At 36.8% G+C, this 18,135-nt stretch overlaps 1 protein-coding gene across 2 annotated transcripts in view; it reads right to left on the minus strand.

Moving 5' to 3' along the window:
• Positions 1–3,065: 3,065 nt before the first annotated feature.
• cnot3b (CCR4-NOT transcription complex, subunit 3b) overlaps positions 3,066–18,135 on the minus strand; it is a 39,716-nt gene continuing 24,646 nt past the window's right edge. For both annotated transcript variants that reach the window (XM_087294005.1, NM_001442025.1), the window contains exons 13-18: positions 17,464–17,605; positions 13,680–13,776; positions 12,139–12,337; positions 8,258–8,390; positions 7,918–8,043; positions 3,066–3,501 (exon numbers count right to left, since the gene is read on the minus strand). In XM_087294005.1, the coding sequence (XP_087150131.1) occupies positions 3,403–3,501; positions 7,918–8,043; positions 8,258–8,390; positions 12,139–12,337; positions 13,680–13,776; positions 17,464–17,605 (796 nt within the window). In that variant the 3' untranslated portion in view covers positions 3,066–3,402. The remainder of the gene's footprint in view (positions 3,502–7,917; positions 8,044–8,257; positions 8,391–12,138; positions 12,338–13,679; positions 13,777–17,463; positions 17,606–18,135) is intronic.

The raw sequence follows: 18,135 nt of genomic DNA on the forward strand, positions 1-18,135 counted from the left end.
TGAACGATACATTTATTACAGTATTTATTCAGCTTTCTTGACGTTAATAGAAGAAAAGTGTGCAATAACTTAAAGTTAACAAGCATGAATTTGGATTTAGTAAATGTCGAACTATGATTATTAAATGCTGTACAAGTATTGTTCTTTAGTAGTTCATGTTAGTGAATACATTACCTAATGAAACCTGATTGTAAAGTGTGACCGGAAATATAATCATTTAGATAAAATAAGGTTGAGTATTTTAATGCCCAATACGTTCTGAATTGAAACAAAATTTCAACCACATCCCTTTCTAATAAAACCGCCACTCAAATGAACCCAGCAAGCATTTTTTTGTTTTGAAAAGACGACTAATAGATGTCTAATAGATGTCTAAACATCGTTGTCTTGGCTAAAACAAGGCTAAATTTGGGCTGTCAGTGAAAAGACATCTAAGAATAGGCCAAAACTAGACTAGTCGTCAAATAAACAGAATTGAATGACTACACATATAAAGTCTGTCTAATCTGTCTATTTGACGACTAGTATTAGATTTTCACTGACAGCCCAAGTTTAGTCTTGTATTAGCCAAGCTGTCTACGTGTAGATGTCTGTTTGACATCTAATAAACACAAAATTGTTTGCTGGGCAAGTTGCGAAATGAGAAATCTGCTTTCAAAAGAGTTTCAGATGGAGATAAACATTCGATCATATTCATTAATTCCCTTTCGGAGTGCAGAAAAAAGGAAAAATATCTGTGTATTTTTGCCGATAGAAATCCGAGTGTCCAAATAACGTGTTTGCGCTGGTTCAAGAAACTGATTATTGGGCTCCACAGTGATAACATGATTAGAAGATCAACATTAGCATTTAGGACATGTATTACAAGCTTATCTGTATGAATTAAAGGGATAGTTCACCCTAAAATGATGGTCATTATTTACTCACTCTGCTGTTCTAGTAATGCCTATTGGCTCCTGTTTTATTTAATTGGACCTAAAAATGTCCTGCTCATAAATAGACAAGGGGACAGTTCACCCAAAGATCATTTTCTGATTCACTCTGAACATATTTGAGTTTCTTCCTTCTGATGAACGGAAGAGTTTTGAAAAAAGCAGGAACCGTTAACTTCCATACTCATTTTTTTCCCCTTAATATGGATGTCAGTGACTAGCAGCATTCAACATTTTTCAAAGTATCTTCTTTTGTGTTCAGTAGACTTGTAAAGAAAGAAACTAATAAAGGGTTGGAACTAGGGCTGGGCGATATGGCAAAAATGCAGTCTCGACAGTTATTTTCCATATTGAACGATAACGATACATATTTCGATATCAGTTGTTAATGCTTCCAGATTTAAAAGAGTATCCAAACAATGACTGAAGTTACAAATATTAGAGGGTCCATTAAATGGCAAAACATATTCTAGTTCGATATGATTTCAGTGGGCGAATATTCGGCACATCTTTAATTTCAACACACTTTTAGATTCTCATTGCACATTTTTGCTGTGTGACTGCCTCTTAGAGTAATATGGAGTAAAAAGTCCAGAGCTTATCATCGTTATTCACATCAATTTTTATTGTGATTCGATATAATATTGTTTATCGGCCCAGCCCTAATTGGAACCACATGAGGGATCGTAAATGATGAATGTTCATTTATGGGTGAACTAACCCTTTAAAACTTAAAAAATATGGCCTAAAGTGTAACAGCATGCTACACACATTATATATTCTATGTGCTCAGGGGTTTTGGTGAGAGACAAACAACATTTTAACATACTATTTAACTAAAATCCTGATCGTGATGCTATCAGTGTATGATTTCAGTCCATTTCACTCAACAAACAGGTTTGGAAATCAAGTACGAATAGCAAAAACTACAGCTATACGCTCAATTCTAAAGTCAACAGTTTAAAAAGTCCCACCTCCATAAGAAATAGCCAATTGTTAAGCAGCGGTCACACTGCACTTTTGGCCATATAGACTTCCATTCATACGCAAGCGAATGCAACAAGAAACACAAACTTTTGCGGCAAGTTTTGTTGCAAAGTTTAGGCTTGGTTACTCAGACCCACAAAATCGCATCACATGACTATGTGAGGCCAATCAAAGATCCAAACATGACCTCTCTGTACAAACATTTAAAATATGGACTAATCGCTCGCTTTTTTTAAATGTCTAATCATCTGGTTTAATCCCGCCCCTTTTCGCAGTGTCATACGACATAAAATCGCATGTTTAAACTCTGTGGGAGGAGTCTTTACAGATTCACTTGTTCGTTACGAAAACCTCTAATTGTTTGAGGAGTAACGGGTGATTTTGACATCACAGCACATATCTTGTCCTTCCAGTGCCATCGCCAATTATTTGCCCCAGATTTTCTCTGTTATTCCAGTATATACAACCACGTGCTCTGGTTACCATTAAAAAATCCATAAAAGGAGACCAGTGTATCTTTGCGCACACGCTGTAGCTGGAGAAAATGGGAAATAAAGAGTTTTAAATGTAATTAGAGCTTTCAGTAAGTGTTTTTGTTTTTTATTTTGAGATTTCAGGAGTCCCATAATCATTCAGATTGGACTTTGGTCTTTGAATGAACTGCCTGGAGGACTTGCACATATGGTCGTCGCGTGAACAGACTTTGATTGAAAGGGACTTTCCTAATAGTCTCATGAAAATATAGTCATGCATGACAACTAAGGGTCAAATCAGGATTTTTGTTAAATAAAACGTAAAATTTTGGTTTGTTTTTCCACCAAACGCTATCATTCTGTGGTATGTAAATTGAATTAAAATCAGGATGAATAAACAAGTTTTAAAAAAACTATCCCGTGATGACTGTGCTTTGATTTTAATAGTAATACAAGGGTTTAACTCGACAATAAAACAAGCTTCCTAAAGAGAAACATGTAATGGCTTTGGTGAACCCCTTTATAAGCAGAAAAAACAGTTGTGCCCAATCATTTATTTTCTTTAAACCAAACATCTGTTGCTAAAAAAATCATATTAGTTTGGCTTTATTTTACTGATATAATGGCAGAATGTTAGCCACAGCTAAATAATTCACACCAATTTGCTATCAACTTATTGAAAGAGCTGAATGCTTTATTTGACCACAATCAACTTCTTTGGCGCAAAAAAAAAAACGCTCCATAAATTTCCGATGTACTGTCGTTAAGTCTGACTGAATGAGAGGGCGGAGTCACGAAGGGAGTGGCCAATGGGAAGGTGTGATTGTAAAGAAAGGGAGGGGCTCCAGATGCATTTTTGCACCAGCGAGACATAAAACAGCCTCGCATGTGCATCTGGCTCTCCTCCGCGATGAATAAAAGAGAGTGTACATGTGTGTGTGTGTGTGTGTGTGTTTTGATTCAGTCCGGAATGTCGACAGTAGTCCTTCTCCTTTCTAGTTGACCATCCGTCACTGAAGGTCTCGGTCCTCCAGGTACCTGTACTCAAACGTAAATCCTTCCTTTTTCCTCTGGCCCCATTTCTCATAGTCAAAGTAAATATATGTCCCCTGCGGAAAGACAGAAAAAGAAAACCATTCCGTTACCTTTTAAATGGTTTTAATCACACATATACAGAAAATCTCAAGGGAACCACTGGGAAATTAGTCAGCCTGGTTTTGATGACATGCTTAGTACCATCATAGTAACAGTTTCTTGGACAAAAAAAGTAGACAAGGAAGTACTGAATTATAATTTATTCTTTGAGGGATTTAAACGATTATTAAACAATTATTATTATTAATCATTATTAGAAAATTTCGCTGAGTGTGTTTTTGTGCAATTATATGGCTTGTTTAGGCCTGTCATGGATAAACATGATACTATAGCTACCAGTGCTTGATGGAAAGTTGCAGTTTTATGAGTGATTTACTGAGGCATTCATCCAAACGACAAAGCAAGTAACATAAATAGATTAACAACCAATGATTTGTTCAGCAGTTACTCCTGTAGCTACTTTGAATAATTAGAATATTTATCACATTAATAATACACCTTTAATTGTGAGAATGGAAATATGCATTGACAAGACTTCTGTGAGAAGAACATAAATGCAATAAATACCAAATAATATAACCCACGATTACCTAAAGCAGCTTTATATAAAGTTAAAGTCAGAATTATTAGCCCCCCTGAATCATTAGCCCCGTTTTTACCACCAATTTCTGTTTAATGGAGAGATTTTTTCATACCATTTCTAAACATAAAAGTTTTAATAACTCATTTCTAATAACTGATTTTTTTTATCTTTGCCATGATGACAGTAAATAATATTTGACTAGATATTTTTCAAGACACTTCTATACAGCTTAAAGTGACATTTAAATGTTTAACTAGGTTAATTAGGTTAACTAGGCATGTTAGGGTAATTAGGCAAGTTATTGTATAACGATGTTTTGTTTTGTAGATTATCAAAAACAATATAGCTTAAAAGGGCTAATAATTTTGACCTTAAAATGGCTTTAAATTTTTTTAAACTGCTTTGATTCTAGCCAAAATAAAACAAATAAGACTTTCTCCAGAAAAAAAAATATTATCAGACATACTGTGAAAATTTCCTTGTTCTGTTAAAAATATTTAAAGGAAAAAAATACTCAAAGGCGGGCTAATAATTTTGACTTTACCTATATATCAGCCAGTCTGCCATTGCCGTAATTGACTGGCATCAAGCTAAGGCCAATTTGTACTTGTACTGCATCAAGTGCAGGTCTGGCGTAGCCTCACATACCCTTTGCTGTACCCTGACACACACCTCTCAAAAACCGCAACTACAAAATCGTGGCAACGCAGAGCATAAGATCTGTGACATCTCGATAAAGCCTTGGGAGCAGAGTGAGGCCGATGGTGTGATGGTTTAACAAGAGTCGAGTCCCATGGAAGAGCTCCAGATGTATAATTATTAGTTGACTGTTCGCTGGTCTCCGGCTCTTTTTTCTTTAATGAGTAAGAGTTTGAGCTATGTCCACAATAGAATTGTGTGCATTTCTGGCGCAAACTCAAAACAACAAATAACTTCGATACAGTGGAAAGCAGATACTCTACTGCTGGCTAGCATTTCGAAAGTGTTATTGAAGAGTAAGGATTAAACTGACTAGTCGACTGGTTAAATTTAGTGCTGTGTTCACACTAGACGTGGCACGAGCAGATAAATCACGATATTCACACGTAAATAGAGGCGTGAACATTGAGTTTACTCACTTCATTCGTGCGTCAAATTCACAATAGATGCTTCTGTTTGCCCGGTGACTCTAGCCAAAACTATAGAATATACAAGAAGGTCACTCGTATATTTTTGAATGGGGAAAGTGTAACGGTTAATGTGGCGAATGAAGCCCCGTCTTCTAGTACAGAAGCCAGTTAGTGATCACTATAGAATTACAATTCTCTGGGGGAGGTGATCGGACCAGATGTGAGTTTCTGCAGATTTTGTGTGATACGAACATTTAGAAATGAAACTAAATAGACAGTAGTTGTTTAATTTTATTGGTTATTCGTAATATAAAATGGGATTTCAGTTTGTTGAACTGTTGTCTGGTGTCGGCAAGAGGATTTACCCTCGGGACACCAACAACAGGCGCTACATCATAATCACGCCCCTACAAAAGAAAGCTCCAGATTGGTTAAGGTAAACTTTCTAGCGGTAAAATATGCATCTGAGCAAGTCTCTGACAGTGTAATAAGGCTTAACGTTATAGCCTTTATTTAACAGTAAACATAGCCCGGGTGCAAAACATTTGCTTCTTATGTTGACATCACCAGCGACTAGTCGACGTCAAATTTCTTAACATAAAAGTCGACTTCTAAAAATCTAAAATCATTCAACCCCTATTGCGGAGCAACACAGAAGTATAAATGTTCCCAACGGTGTCAGCTACTTGCAGGGTATAAATCAAGCATTACACACACATTAGCCCTATTATTATGGTTCCTTAAAGAGCCCCTATTATGGGTTTTTGAAAATGACCTTCCATGCAGTGTGTGGCACAGCTGTAAGTGAAGTAAAATAATCAGCTAAGGCTTAACCTGAAAGTGCACAGTGTTTAAAACTATTAATTCATTTATAAAAGAGTCAACTCATAGTGCTTCAAATGAATTGTCTTGATAATGAGTCTTTAGCCATTTCGACGTGACGTAGAAATGAAACTTAAGCCTCACCCAATTGTTGCGTGCGCAAACCCAGGAAAATTTAAACCTGCAGCCCCGCCCACTAACACAGTAGCAAAGAAAAAGAGGAAGACAAGCACTGTAGCATACGCCAATTGAATTAAGCCGTGAAGACGCTGTGCTCAGCTGGATATTATTGGAAGTGTGAGGGGAAAATTAGTGTTATTTTCTCTACCCAAATCATCGGTCCAATAAGAGCAGTTTAGCTTCGCGCTAAGGAGGGGTTTTGGGAACAAGTCGCTGGGATAATTAGGTAAAAATAAATGCATATCATGAGACAACAAAAGTGCTTTTTGACCTTGTATACATATCAGACTGTTGTTGGAGACCCTTAAAACCAAAATATGACCCTTCTTTAATGTATAATAGGGGCTGTTTAAGTGTCGATCAAGTACAGAATGAGCTTTTTCTAATAAATATGACAAGCGAAAGAGTCATTTTGGAATAAATGAACATTTTAAAATCAAATAGCTTTATTGATTTCTCAAGCATTGCGAAGGTCACATTTATGCTTTCATAGAAGCATTTCCAATGCCTGGTTTCCACTGAGCGGTTTAGTACAGTTTGGCACAGGTTAGCCTGATCAGGTTTATGTTTGTACTGCCAAAAATACCCTTACTTGCTAGGTGTATAACAGAAAGCGAACACCAGAAACTTGCAGTCGATATCATTTTTGCTCAAGGAAGAAAGCCATTTGGGCCATTCGTATACTATCTTTTGTGTGCACTTAAGTTAATTATTTTAAATGTAAGTGTGTGCAAAAACACAGTGGAAGTGGTGCGAGTCACTCTTCTATATGTGTTTAGATCAGGGGTGTCAAACTCAATTCCTGGAGGGCCACAGCCCTGCACAGTTTAGTTCCAGCACTGCTTCACCACATCTGTAGGTATCAAACAAGCCTGAAGCACTCAATTAGTTTGATCAGGTGTGTTTGACTAGGGTTGGAACTAAACTGTGCAGAGCTGCAGCCTCCAGGAACTGAGCTTGACACCTGTGTTTTAGATGAAACGTAAATGGTAAACAACAATGGAGGGCATACAGCCGATCATGTTCTTGCCTCTAGTCATGCGGCTGTTTGTCTTAAGAAGATGACGCTTTTTTTGAGCTCGAGTCGACCATGGTTCATTGTTGCATGCCGTCATTGTATTGTGGGGTCACGTCTCAGCTTTGTAATTAAAAATGGAGCTTCATAATTTGTTGTTCTCCTCACTTGTTGCACAGGCAAGTGATTGTCTGCCAACCAATACCTTTCAGCTGCTGCTATCTGATTGATACCACACTGTTGTGATTACAAAAGGGTCCCAAAAAGGTGTACAGTACAGTATGGTTTGCAAATTTGTTATATCTTACAGTAGAAATGGAAATTAATGAATACTGTACTGAATTGTACCGCTCGGTGGAAACGAGCCATCAGGCAACACTTACAGAATAACAGCAAAACACACTCTAAAACAAATACAACAATGATAAATATGGTTATGAATTTGCACTTACAACATCTCCACGCAAAGAAAAATTAATTTTTATAAAAATAAACGAAAGCCAAAAAGATATTTACCCACGAATTATGCTAGTGACGCTACCAATGAAACATTTTGCCCCATATTGGATAAAACAGGTTTGATTTGCGCATACATGGACCGGGAATTGTAAACCATGTTTTTTTGCTAAGTGACTAGCAATTGCTTATTGTTAAAACAACAATTATAAAATGACCATACATGATAAACTCTAGTCATAGAACATTTTATAATGTTACTCACTTGTTCAAACTCATCTGTGATGGTCTTGGGCTCCTCGTGCCTCTGGAACCACATCATGTACTTTGTGTGAAACCTCCATGACTGTTTTTTCAAGGCTTTGGCTGCTAGATACTGCGCTTTTGTGCCCTTGGGAGTGCAAAAAAACTATTTGTCAGTCCCTTAGAGTTTACCAATAAAAAGTGACTATAATCTGACTGTTATCCTTAAAATCTCACTCAGAGATCAATAGTGTCTCTGATAAGTCAATGAAATGCAAGCCATATGTGCTTACTGATGGACAAAACAACCTTTTTGCAATTACAGAGGCTTCATTGAGGGCATTAATTGTTAGCACACACACCTCTAAGTAGTAAAAGATGAAGAACAGGGTCTCGGTAGACAGTCTCTGGTAAAACTCCACACTGTCGGAGTGAGGAGGTGGCATCTGGTGGTGAAAAGGCAGTGTTGGGCAGGGGTTCCTCATTAGGTACTGCCTGTTTGTGCATAAATAAAAAAAAGTAGATTGAGTGTTTGAACAGGATTGGACAAAACACAATCAAAACAATTTTGTAATTTAAACAACCCGGATCAACTGAAAAGTGATAGAAAGAAATAACGTTTGTGTGTATTGTAAGAAGAACCAACATCTTCAAAATATATCGCTTCAAATATATTCATCTAAGGCAGTGTTTCTCAACTGGTGGTGACCCACTTTTGGGTCGCGGGGACATTTTCAGTGGTGGTCAAAAAATAACAAAAGTTTAATTTTTAACTTATTTTGCTTATACCAGACTTTTATTTTGAAATGCGCGCTACCATTTGACACATGAAATTTTATTTAAATATGGCAATAAATATGCACAATGTAAAGTATGGATTTACATATATTAAAAACAAAAAAAGACTTTAAGCCTCAGTGTGCCATATGTAGTGAGTTGCTCTCACATGAGAGCATGTAAACTAAAATTTTAAGTTTAGAAGGTTTCATTTAGAAACCAGACAACAATATGTTTAATTAATAGTTCAGTTTAGTTCATGGTAACTGGACCTTTTCTTACCCTGACCACTGTTAACAGTATTTGTCGCTTTTACTTTGTAATATTTCTATAATTTGATACATTTTGTTATGACAGCAGAAAAAAACGGTTTATTTGTAAGTCTTGGTAGCTTTCTCATGATTTATTTGTCACCACTTGTGTATGTTAACAAATAAATACAAAATTAAATATAATTTATATTATAGTTCCTAAAAATGTGGGTCACGGCTTGATGATCATGTAAAAATGTGGGTCCCATGGCCAAACCAGTTGAGAACCCCTGATCTAAGGTCTAAGGCAGGGGTGGGCAAACTCGGTCCTGGAGGGCTGATGCTCTGCACAGTTTATCACCAACTCTAATTAAACACACCTGCTTATAGATTTATAGTGATCTTGAAGACACTGATTAGTTTGTTCAGGTGTGTCTGACTAGTGTTGAAACAAAACTCTGCAGGGGCACTGGCCCTCGAGGATCAAGTTTGCCCATCCCTGGTCTAAGGCAATAAGTTATGCTTTCCATTTCGTAAATTTCTCTAATTATTTCTTACGTAAGTGGGTCTGATCTGAGCCAGTAAGACACGCTACATTTTAGTGCTGCAGAAAGCAATATTTGAAATAAATAAATAATTCTTCTTTCCCTAATGCTCTCAGGCACCATACTTAGGACTGCCCCAGTTGGAGCAAAGGGAATATTAATCCAAATGATCTCTCCAAGTACCTTATAAATATGCTAGAACTGCTGCAATTTAGGCAATATCAAACGAGAGTGGTTCCCTAAATGATCACCCTATTCTCTCCAGCATCTGTGAGATGAGCCTTAAACCTTCTTATCTATGTTTTAATTTGTGGGGTGCGGAAATATCTTGTAATGATTTTCCACTTAAATTCCCTCCATACATCTGAGTTTGTGACTCTGGCTTCTGAGCATATATCTATTCAGTTTTCTTGTGCAGGGCTTGACAATAAGGACTGCCTGATGTCCCGAGGCCAGCATGAGAGATGCTCGGGGCAGTAGACAGGATCGTTGTCACTTGCTGCCTTTGTCACTAAAGTTTAATTTGGCGGTGACTGTCTGTCAGTCAATCGCGTGCAAATACAGTCTTAGGGTGGTTTCACACATTGACATTTGTTTTGGAATTTGTCTCGTTTACCCAGTGAGCATGGTTTGTTTGGCATATGTGAATCCCGCAATGGCGCCAAATCAAGCAATCCAAGATCACCTGAATGAGGTGGTCTCGGCTCGATTTGATCGAACTCGGGAGCGGCTTGATTGTGGTGAGAAAGCAAACAACGAATTAACGAACCAAGCAATATTACAGTGTATTATGAAATAGCCCCCGGCTATATAAAACAAGAATGATGATTAGGGCGGGATGTCATTACTTCCAGCAAATGTGCGTTTCATGTCAAATACAAAAGTGAAAGCATGCTGAAATATTAACGAGATTTGCTTATTATCATATGTGAGAAAATTGACAGGAATTACCACCTGATCATTTTTACATATTTTAATCGTACAATATTTTGTATTAGGCTTATTATATTCGTCATTTCTGTAATGACACCTCAAAAGAAAGATCAACATTGATCTGCTTCATGATCTGACTGCAGTCTCTGTTCATCTATTATTTCTCTCTATAATTTAAGCCTATAATGCATAATTCTGGCCAACGTTTTTTTAATAAATTGATTGCTTCAATAGATAGATTTTTATGAAGCTGAATTATTAGTCCCGTTTAGTTTTCCCCCCAATTTCTGTTAAACAGAAAGAAGATTTTTCAGCACATTTTAAACCTAACAGCTTTAATAACTCGTTTCTAATAACTGATTTATTTTATCTTTGCCATGATGACTGTAAATATATATATATATATATATATATATATATATATATATATATATATATATATATATATATATATATATATATATATATATTTAAATAAGAATAAATATAGCTTAAAGGGGCTAATAATTTTGACCTTAAAAGGTTTTAAAAAAATTTAAAACTGCCTTTATTCTTGCCGAAATAAAACAAACAAGGCTTTCTCCAGAAGAAAATTTCCTTGCTCTGTTAAACCTAATTTGGGAAAAATTAAAAAAGAAAAAATTAAAAGGGGGGCTAATAATTCTGACTTCAACTGTACATGCAGATTAATACAACAAAAAGAGCAAACATAATACTTATAAAAATGAGAAAAAGACATTTTGGTAATTACTAATTTTACATTTAAATCTGGTTTATATTTAAAATACATACTAAATAAAATAGTAAATCAATCAACCAACCAATCAAAACAGAAATTAAATGAATAAACCTCATTTTAAATAATTATGGGAACGAGCCATTGCAGCCATATGTGAACAAGCATGGACAATTTCATGTAGAAATACACATCTTATCTACATACATTTCTTAAAAATGCAATCCAGAGCTAATTTGATGAAAGCAGATAATACAAAGTGTTTTAAGCAATCATTTTGACATGTAAATAATCAAATGAGCAAGTACATTAAAAAGTCATTTCAAATAGGCATGGGTCGGTATAAGATTCTGATGGTATGATAACCTTGGATAAAGATATCATGGTTTGACGGTATTGTGATTACTGCTCTAAAATATATTCTTTTTGCACGTCTGGGTAAAAAACTAAAACTTTTTCTCCTTTGAACACAATATATTTTATTTTAAGAAACATTTAAAATATTTTGGAGCAGTAAACGTGTCAGGCTAAATAATTGTAATGAAATTTAAAACAACATTTTTGGATATGCTTTCTGCTGGAGATACTGTTGCTCTAAAAACAAAAACGTAAATAAAAAAATCTTACATATACTGTAGGAACGGTATAGCAGAACATTATGGTGGTTTTAAAACCTTGACTTTTCCAAACCACAGTATAGCTTGAAAACGGTTATGATCCGATGTCTAATTTCAAATGAAATATTATTGTAGTTTTTAGTTTCATTCTGAGTGCTATGGCTATGGTATAAGCAGATACAGCTCATTCTGCAATGCCCTAAATGATCATAAAACAGCCTTAGATATTATACAACCCAGTGGAAAAAAATGATGAAAAATTTATGTAAAACACTAAATTCCCCAGATTCCAAGAATCTCCCAGGCCTGGAACATGAGTGTAGTCACCTGTCAGAATCAGTGAATGTTAATGAACTGTGTGTGTGTGTATGTGTGTGTGCTCACCTGATCCTCTCAGAGTCGGACGGGTGAGGCATGTGTGCCCAAGCAGACTCTTGCATGGCTTGCTGGTAGAGTTGGTCTTTGGAGAGCGGAACGGGGCCCAGTGGACACACACCCAATGATGGAGGGATACTGACCTCTGACAGAGACAACTGTGGAGCTGCAGGAGTGCCTGATGGAGCCGTGGAGCTTGGGAATATATCTGGAAGAGGAGGAAGGAGACAAATCAACCAACAGTGGAGAAAAGGGTAAGATAACAGACCAGTCCTCTAAACATATGTTCATGTTCAATAATAAAAACTGAAGTAAATCAAAGTCATGTTGCTAACATGGATGAGCAATAATATAACATTTCCGTAACACTAATAAGTATTAATTTTACTAACTCTACTACAATCCTAAACCCATATGGTTTGGATGTCAAATGTAAACCCCCCCCCCACCCCCCCCCCCCACCCCCCTTCAAAGTTTAAAGTCACTTAAATCACTTTTCTTCCCCATTCTGGTGCTCGGTTTAAACTGCAGTAGATCACGTTGACCATGTCTACATGTCTAAATGCATCAAGTTGCTGCCATGGGATTGGCCGGTTATAAATTTGCATTAACAAGCAGTTGGACAGGTGTACCTAATAAAGTGGCCGGTGAGTGTATAAAGCAATAAAGGCTAATGCCAATTAGCACTGCAATTTAAATATACTTTATTCTTATTATATACCCAAAATGGCCACAATTACTGTAACAATCACGAGTTTATTGTCTTCATGTTTGATCAAATTATTCATTTATTTAAAAAGGTGTTGTTTATGTGGTTTACGCAGCTACAGTGATAAATGGAAGTTTTGACTTCTGTGAAGCATATATGTGTAGAGTATGCACAATAGCGCCCACTAGCTTCTAGTATGAATGAAAATATGAGTACTAAATTAAATGTGTGGTCACAACACTCTTTACTGGTTAAAAAATAAAAAATAAAAGTACAGGAAAGTAAATATTGTGATATAATTAAGTCCATATTGCACATCACTTGTTATTAATACTCAATCTGACAGAATTAATAAAGTAATTAAAGCATTATAAGTGGGAAGATGACATTTTTGGTTGGCAATTTTATTAATTTTTTGCAGAATTTAATTTTGGTGCATTTTCCAAGCATTTTTTTGTAAGAAATTGTTTGGAAATGGTCAGTTTTTCATAGCAATATCTGGCAACAAAGCTGTCTGTCAGTTTAAGTGCTAAAGACCACATTTAATAAGTAAAATGAGATGATCACAATTCATTATTTACACCCAACATTCCCAAAACAGATCAGTACGATAAAAGCACTGGCTGTAGAATAAAGACTATGCTAGTATAGTATGATTTAACCATTTCCAAAGGCATGCTAAAATTCATAAACACTCATTAAACATTGATATAAAGCATATGTTCTTATTTATCATTCATACGCCAATTCTTATTAATGAATAATTGTACAATTCGTAACAACCGCCCGAGACGTTAAGTCATTTTCAAGCCTGTGATAATGAGCTCTTGTTGATTCTTACCACTGGGGATATGTAGTGCAGACAGCTCTCCGTCTAACCCTGAGCCTTGAGCGACTCGCTCTGCCATTGACTTTAGAGAGCTTGGAGGCTCCTGAGGCTGAAAAGAGCGAATGAAGGAAGGACAAAGACACTTTAGAAACAATGGTCAATTAAAATTGACACTGGTGCTCTAACATGTACTCCAAACAGTACCATGGGCAACAAAAGATGATGGACAATTTCACCGAAAACCAGAAATGTGTTCCAAGAAACGATTATGCACAGACACGACAACTTTACTGTGGCAAAAGAGACAAAAATGATAAAGATGAAAAACATACTGGGTCTTTCAGTTATTGAATAGAGTTTGGGAATAATTATTCAAAACTAGCTATAGATGTGTTCCAAGTGGCAGGGTCCCTATGCGCTCCCTTTGCACACCCGGTAATATAGTGCATACTAACAAATGCTGATTATGTATTATTATTATTATAGGTGAACATAGATAAAAAAAAATGTTATCTAGATTAATCTCACTGTAATTTTGGAATTAATCTAGACTAAAACGGCTCATTTGAATTCTCATTAAGGAATTCAGAATATTTGTGCTACCCTAGTAATATCTAAAAGTAAGTCTTTGAGAATGGGTTTCTGAAGCCCGGTGGTGCGTTAGACCAGAGGCATCACAAACGGCTTTAGAAACTGTTCTACTATCATAACTGGTGATGAAAATAAATTATGGTAAATAAGATGTGAAGACTTCAGATGCAAAAACGCCACTTGCCTTTGACAGCAAAAGCCGCTATATCCCAAGAACCAACCAGAATCGCGAACTGAATATGTTTTCAATGTAGCAGCACGCTGATGCGCCGGCTTTATGAGGAGACATATTCCGCTTTTGAATTTGATTTAAAAAGACGGAGTTTAATAAACTGGATTAGACTGTGCGACTGTCCGTGAAGGGCAAATGAAAATGTCCCTTACCTCAAAACTCTGTGCAATATAAGAAAAAGAAAACACAGTGTACAGTCAGAAGTGTAGCATGCACTTTTAATGTGTTTTTGTTCAGCGATGCTACTTTGAATGAGTCCGATTTACTTTACAATAAACGGCAACAGCATTTCCCGAAAGACAGAGTTAGGACGCTGTTCTTTTATTCCACGGAATGCTATGAAAATAAACACAGGACCAAGACCTAAAGTATGGTGAGAATGCATGAATGACAGCTTCTAAAATTGTCTGAGAGACATCCCTTTTTGCCCAGTAGGCCTGCATTGTGTTTTATTTGCTAATTTAAGCTATTTTTTAAAAGATAAATATATAAATATAAAACTCTACATTATTTGTATAACTTCATAGTACATAAACGTTTGATACGCTTTTGATATTAATGAACAATGCACAGATATTGATGTTTTTACACTACATTGTTTGAATCTACCAAGCTTAGTTTACAATGTTTACATTGCTCTACTTACACTAAATCTAAATCCCAAATATGAGAAATGTAGTTAAGCTAGTAGCATCACTGCTTGTATCAATTTAAATCATCATTTAAATCATACATTATTATAATTGATCAATTACAATGCAGAGTTTACACCTATGAATCTCATTTGCTAAATTAAACAAATGAAAATAAAAAATTAAGATATCAACATTTAAAGTATTTTTCTATTCTATAAAATTTTAAAATGTAATTTATTCCTGTGATGGTGAACATATTAAGCATCATTACTCCAGTCTTCAATGTCATATGATCCGTCAAAAATCATTAATGTTTTGCTGTGTTTCTATATAGAAAACAAATATTGAACACAATACAATTTTTTTTTCTACTTCATTATGTATAACTTTTTTAATTTTTTAACATGTAACTCTTCTTTCTCCTTTCACCACAGTAAGGGTGCTTTCACACCTACACTTTTGTTTCAGAACGTGTCTCGTTAGCCCAGTTAGCGCGGTTCGTTTGGCATATGTAAACAGGGCAATCGCGCTCTGTTCCGCGCCAAAGTAATCGCTCCGAGATCGCTTGAATGAGGTGGTCTCGGCTCGATTGAAACCAACCCTGGAGCTGTTCGATTGCAGTGAGAAAGCGATTTGATCCGAGCGCGGTTATATCAGAGTGTTTTATGGATATGTAATAGGCTTACGGCTATATGAGGAGAGAATTATGAGTAGGGCGGGAAGTTTCGAGAGTCTCCGGATGCCCGCAAACAAGTGATGATCTCCCGGTAATCTCGCGTCTCCCTCCCGGTCCTCAAATTTGCATCGTCGCGCACCCTTCTCATCCCTCCCCACCGCACCTCTCCTCAGACACGTAGCGCGCGCACGCTGTCAATCACCACCAAACCACCACCTCTCCTGACAGCTTAGCGGGACGCTGCAAAATAAACCCTGACACTCTGACCAATGTAAGGAGAGTTAACTCACACATGACTCGTTTTAGCTCTTTTGGTCCGATTAGAAACTTTGCAGTGTGAAAGCGAACCGCTCCAAGAGCAAAGAGCAACAATTTAACATTTGTAATCTCTGTTTCGGAACAACTGAATCGATTCATAGGTGTGAAAGCATCCTAAAGCCTGATTTATACTTCTGCTTCAGGTGACCGGCGTAACCCACGGCGCATGCAACGCGCGTGGCTGTGCATTTATACTTCTGCGTGCTGTCTCTGTCTGTCTGCTTTAACACTTCCGAAACGCTAGTTGGCAGTAAGGTGTAAATGCTCCTCTGTGTCAAGTTTCTTCGCTGCTTTTTGCTTTTCCTGAACACTTCTTGGATGTACAAGTGGCTCAAACTCGCTCATTTTGAGGCAGGAACCGGCGGACGTGCAACAACTTTAACTATGAGGTAAACACAAAACAAAACTTTCCATCCGGAGCTCCTTCACGGGACTCCACACTTGTAAACAATCGCTCGCGCCATTCGCGCGGCTCTCGGTCCCGCCCAGACTCGTCAGAGCTACCAAGCCGACCAATCACAGAGCTTACGCTACGCGTCGTTGCGACATGTAGTTACATTTTTTGAGAGGTGCACGTCAGTGACGGTGACGGCCACGGCGAAGGGCTATGCGTCAGCGCCGTAGCATACGCCGGCGTTTTACGCAGAAGTATAAATCAGCCTTAAAGCTCAAAGTGTCTTGTTTCCAATTATACATAATTTGTGTTTGTAGCTTACTGGAGTCAGGAACTGTTACTATTTAAATTTAGGTAGGTGTAAATCCCCAAAATTGAGTGCTAACAGGTTAAGCTGCTTCATATGATATATAACCCAGTAGAATAAAAAAGATGATCAAATTAATGTATTTTAAGTTAAAACTAATAATAGTTAGTTTAAAAAAAAAAGTTAGTTTAAAAGAAGTCTAATTCATTACAATAAAAAAATACTTATTTCTATGTTAGTAAATTTCACATGATCCTTATTATAATGTGCTGATTTGGTGCCTCAAAAATAATTTATCATCACTCCTATTGTTAAAAACAGCTAATATTTCACACAAAAAAGTATTTTAAGTAAAATAATGCTCCGATTAAAAACAAAATCCTAACCTCTGAATATAATTACCACCAACTCCGTCTCTCCATGCGTTTTCACCTAATTTATTTCATCTAAATTTCATGTAGCATTCAGTTGGTGTTCAATAGCACTATAGAGCACTAGCTGTTCCCCATCCAGTCCAGCTTGCAGGTCACGCTACAGCAAAGCAGACTTTGCCTTCAGATGAACACCCACACATCAAACGGGTGTAGTGTGATGTAACAACATACAAACTGCTGTGTGTGTGTGCAGATGTTCAGTGACTGACCTTGATGGTGTCGGCAGGCTGTGTGTATGAGTGTGGGCCGTTCAGCAGGCTTCCACCGCCTGCTTTGCTTTCACTGTACACCGGTGAGGGCGAGCTGGGTGCCAGTGTCATTGACCCCAGCAGGCTGGACCCGCTGTCCATACTGTTTTGACGAGAGCAAGAAAAAAACATTTAGAAAATCTGTTTTAATGAGACAAATCACACAAACATGTAGTTTGAAGTGTTTTTAATAGTAGTGTGAAGCAAATACAGAAGTTACTGAAAATGCAATTCATCAACTGGCCACTGGAGGCTGGCTCCAACAGGGAGTAATCCTCATAGACTCCCATGTTAAAATGCCCAATTTTACTGTAGAAAAAATCAGTTCACTATTGTTTTTAATATGTTGAAATGTGTACAGTTTGTGCACGTTGTAAGAATTAATGATGGTAAATTTGACCAACAAATTTGAACAATTTGAGCCAGAGTCTGATGATGTAACACTGGAAAACTACTTGATCAAAGTAATTCTCCCCAGCAAGCACGTTTTGGAGTAGTTTCAGGCTAATAATCAACACATCTTATTGATAAGACATACCAGCATTATTGGCATATTAAACATTCTGATAATATTGTGCATCCTTATATAAAATATGAAAATATACAAGTTAAAAACAAGTTGCTGTGGTGTTC

Source organism: Danio rerio, chromosome 19, assembly GCF_052040795.2.
Source record: "Danio rerio strain M-AB ecotype USA chromosome 19, GRCz13ab, whole genome shotgun sequence".
NCBI lineage: Eukaryota > Metazoa > Chordata > Actinopteri > Cypriniformes > Danionidae > Danio > Danio rerio.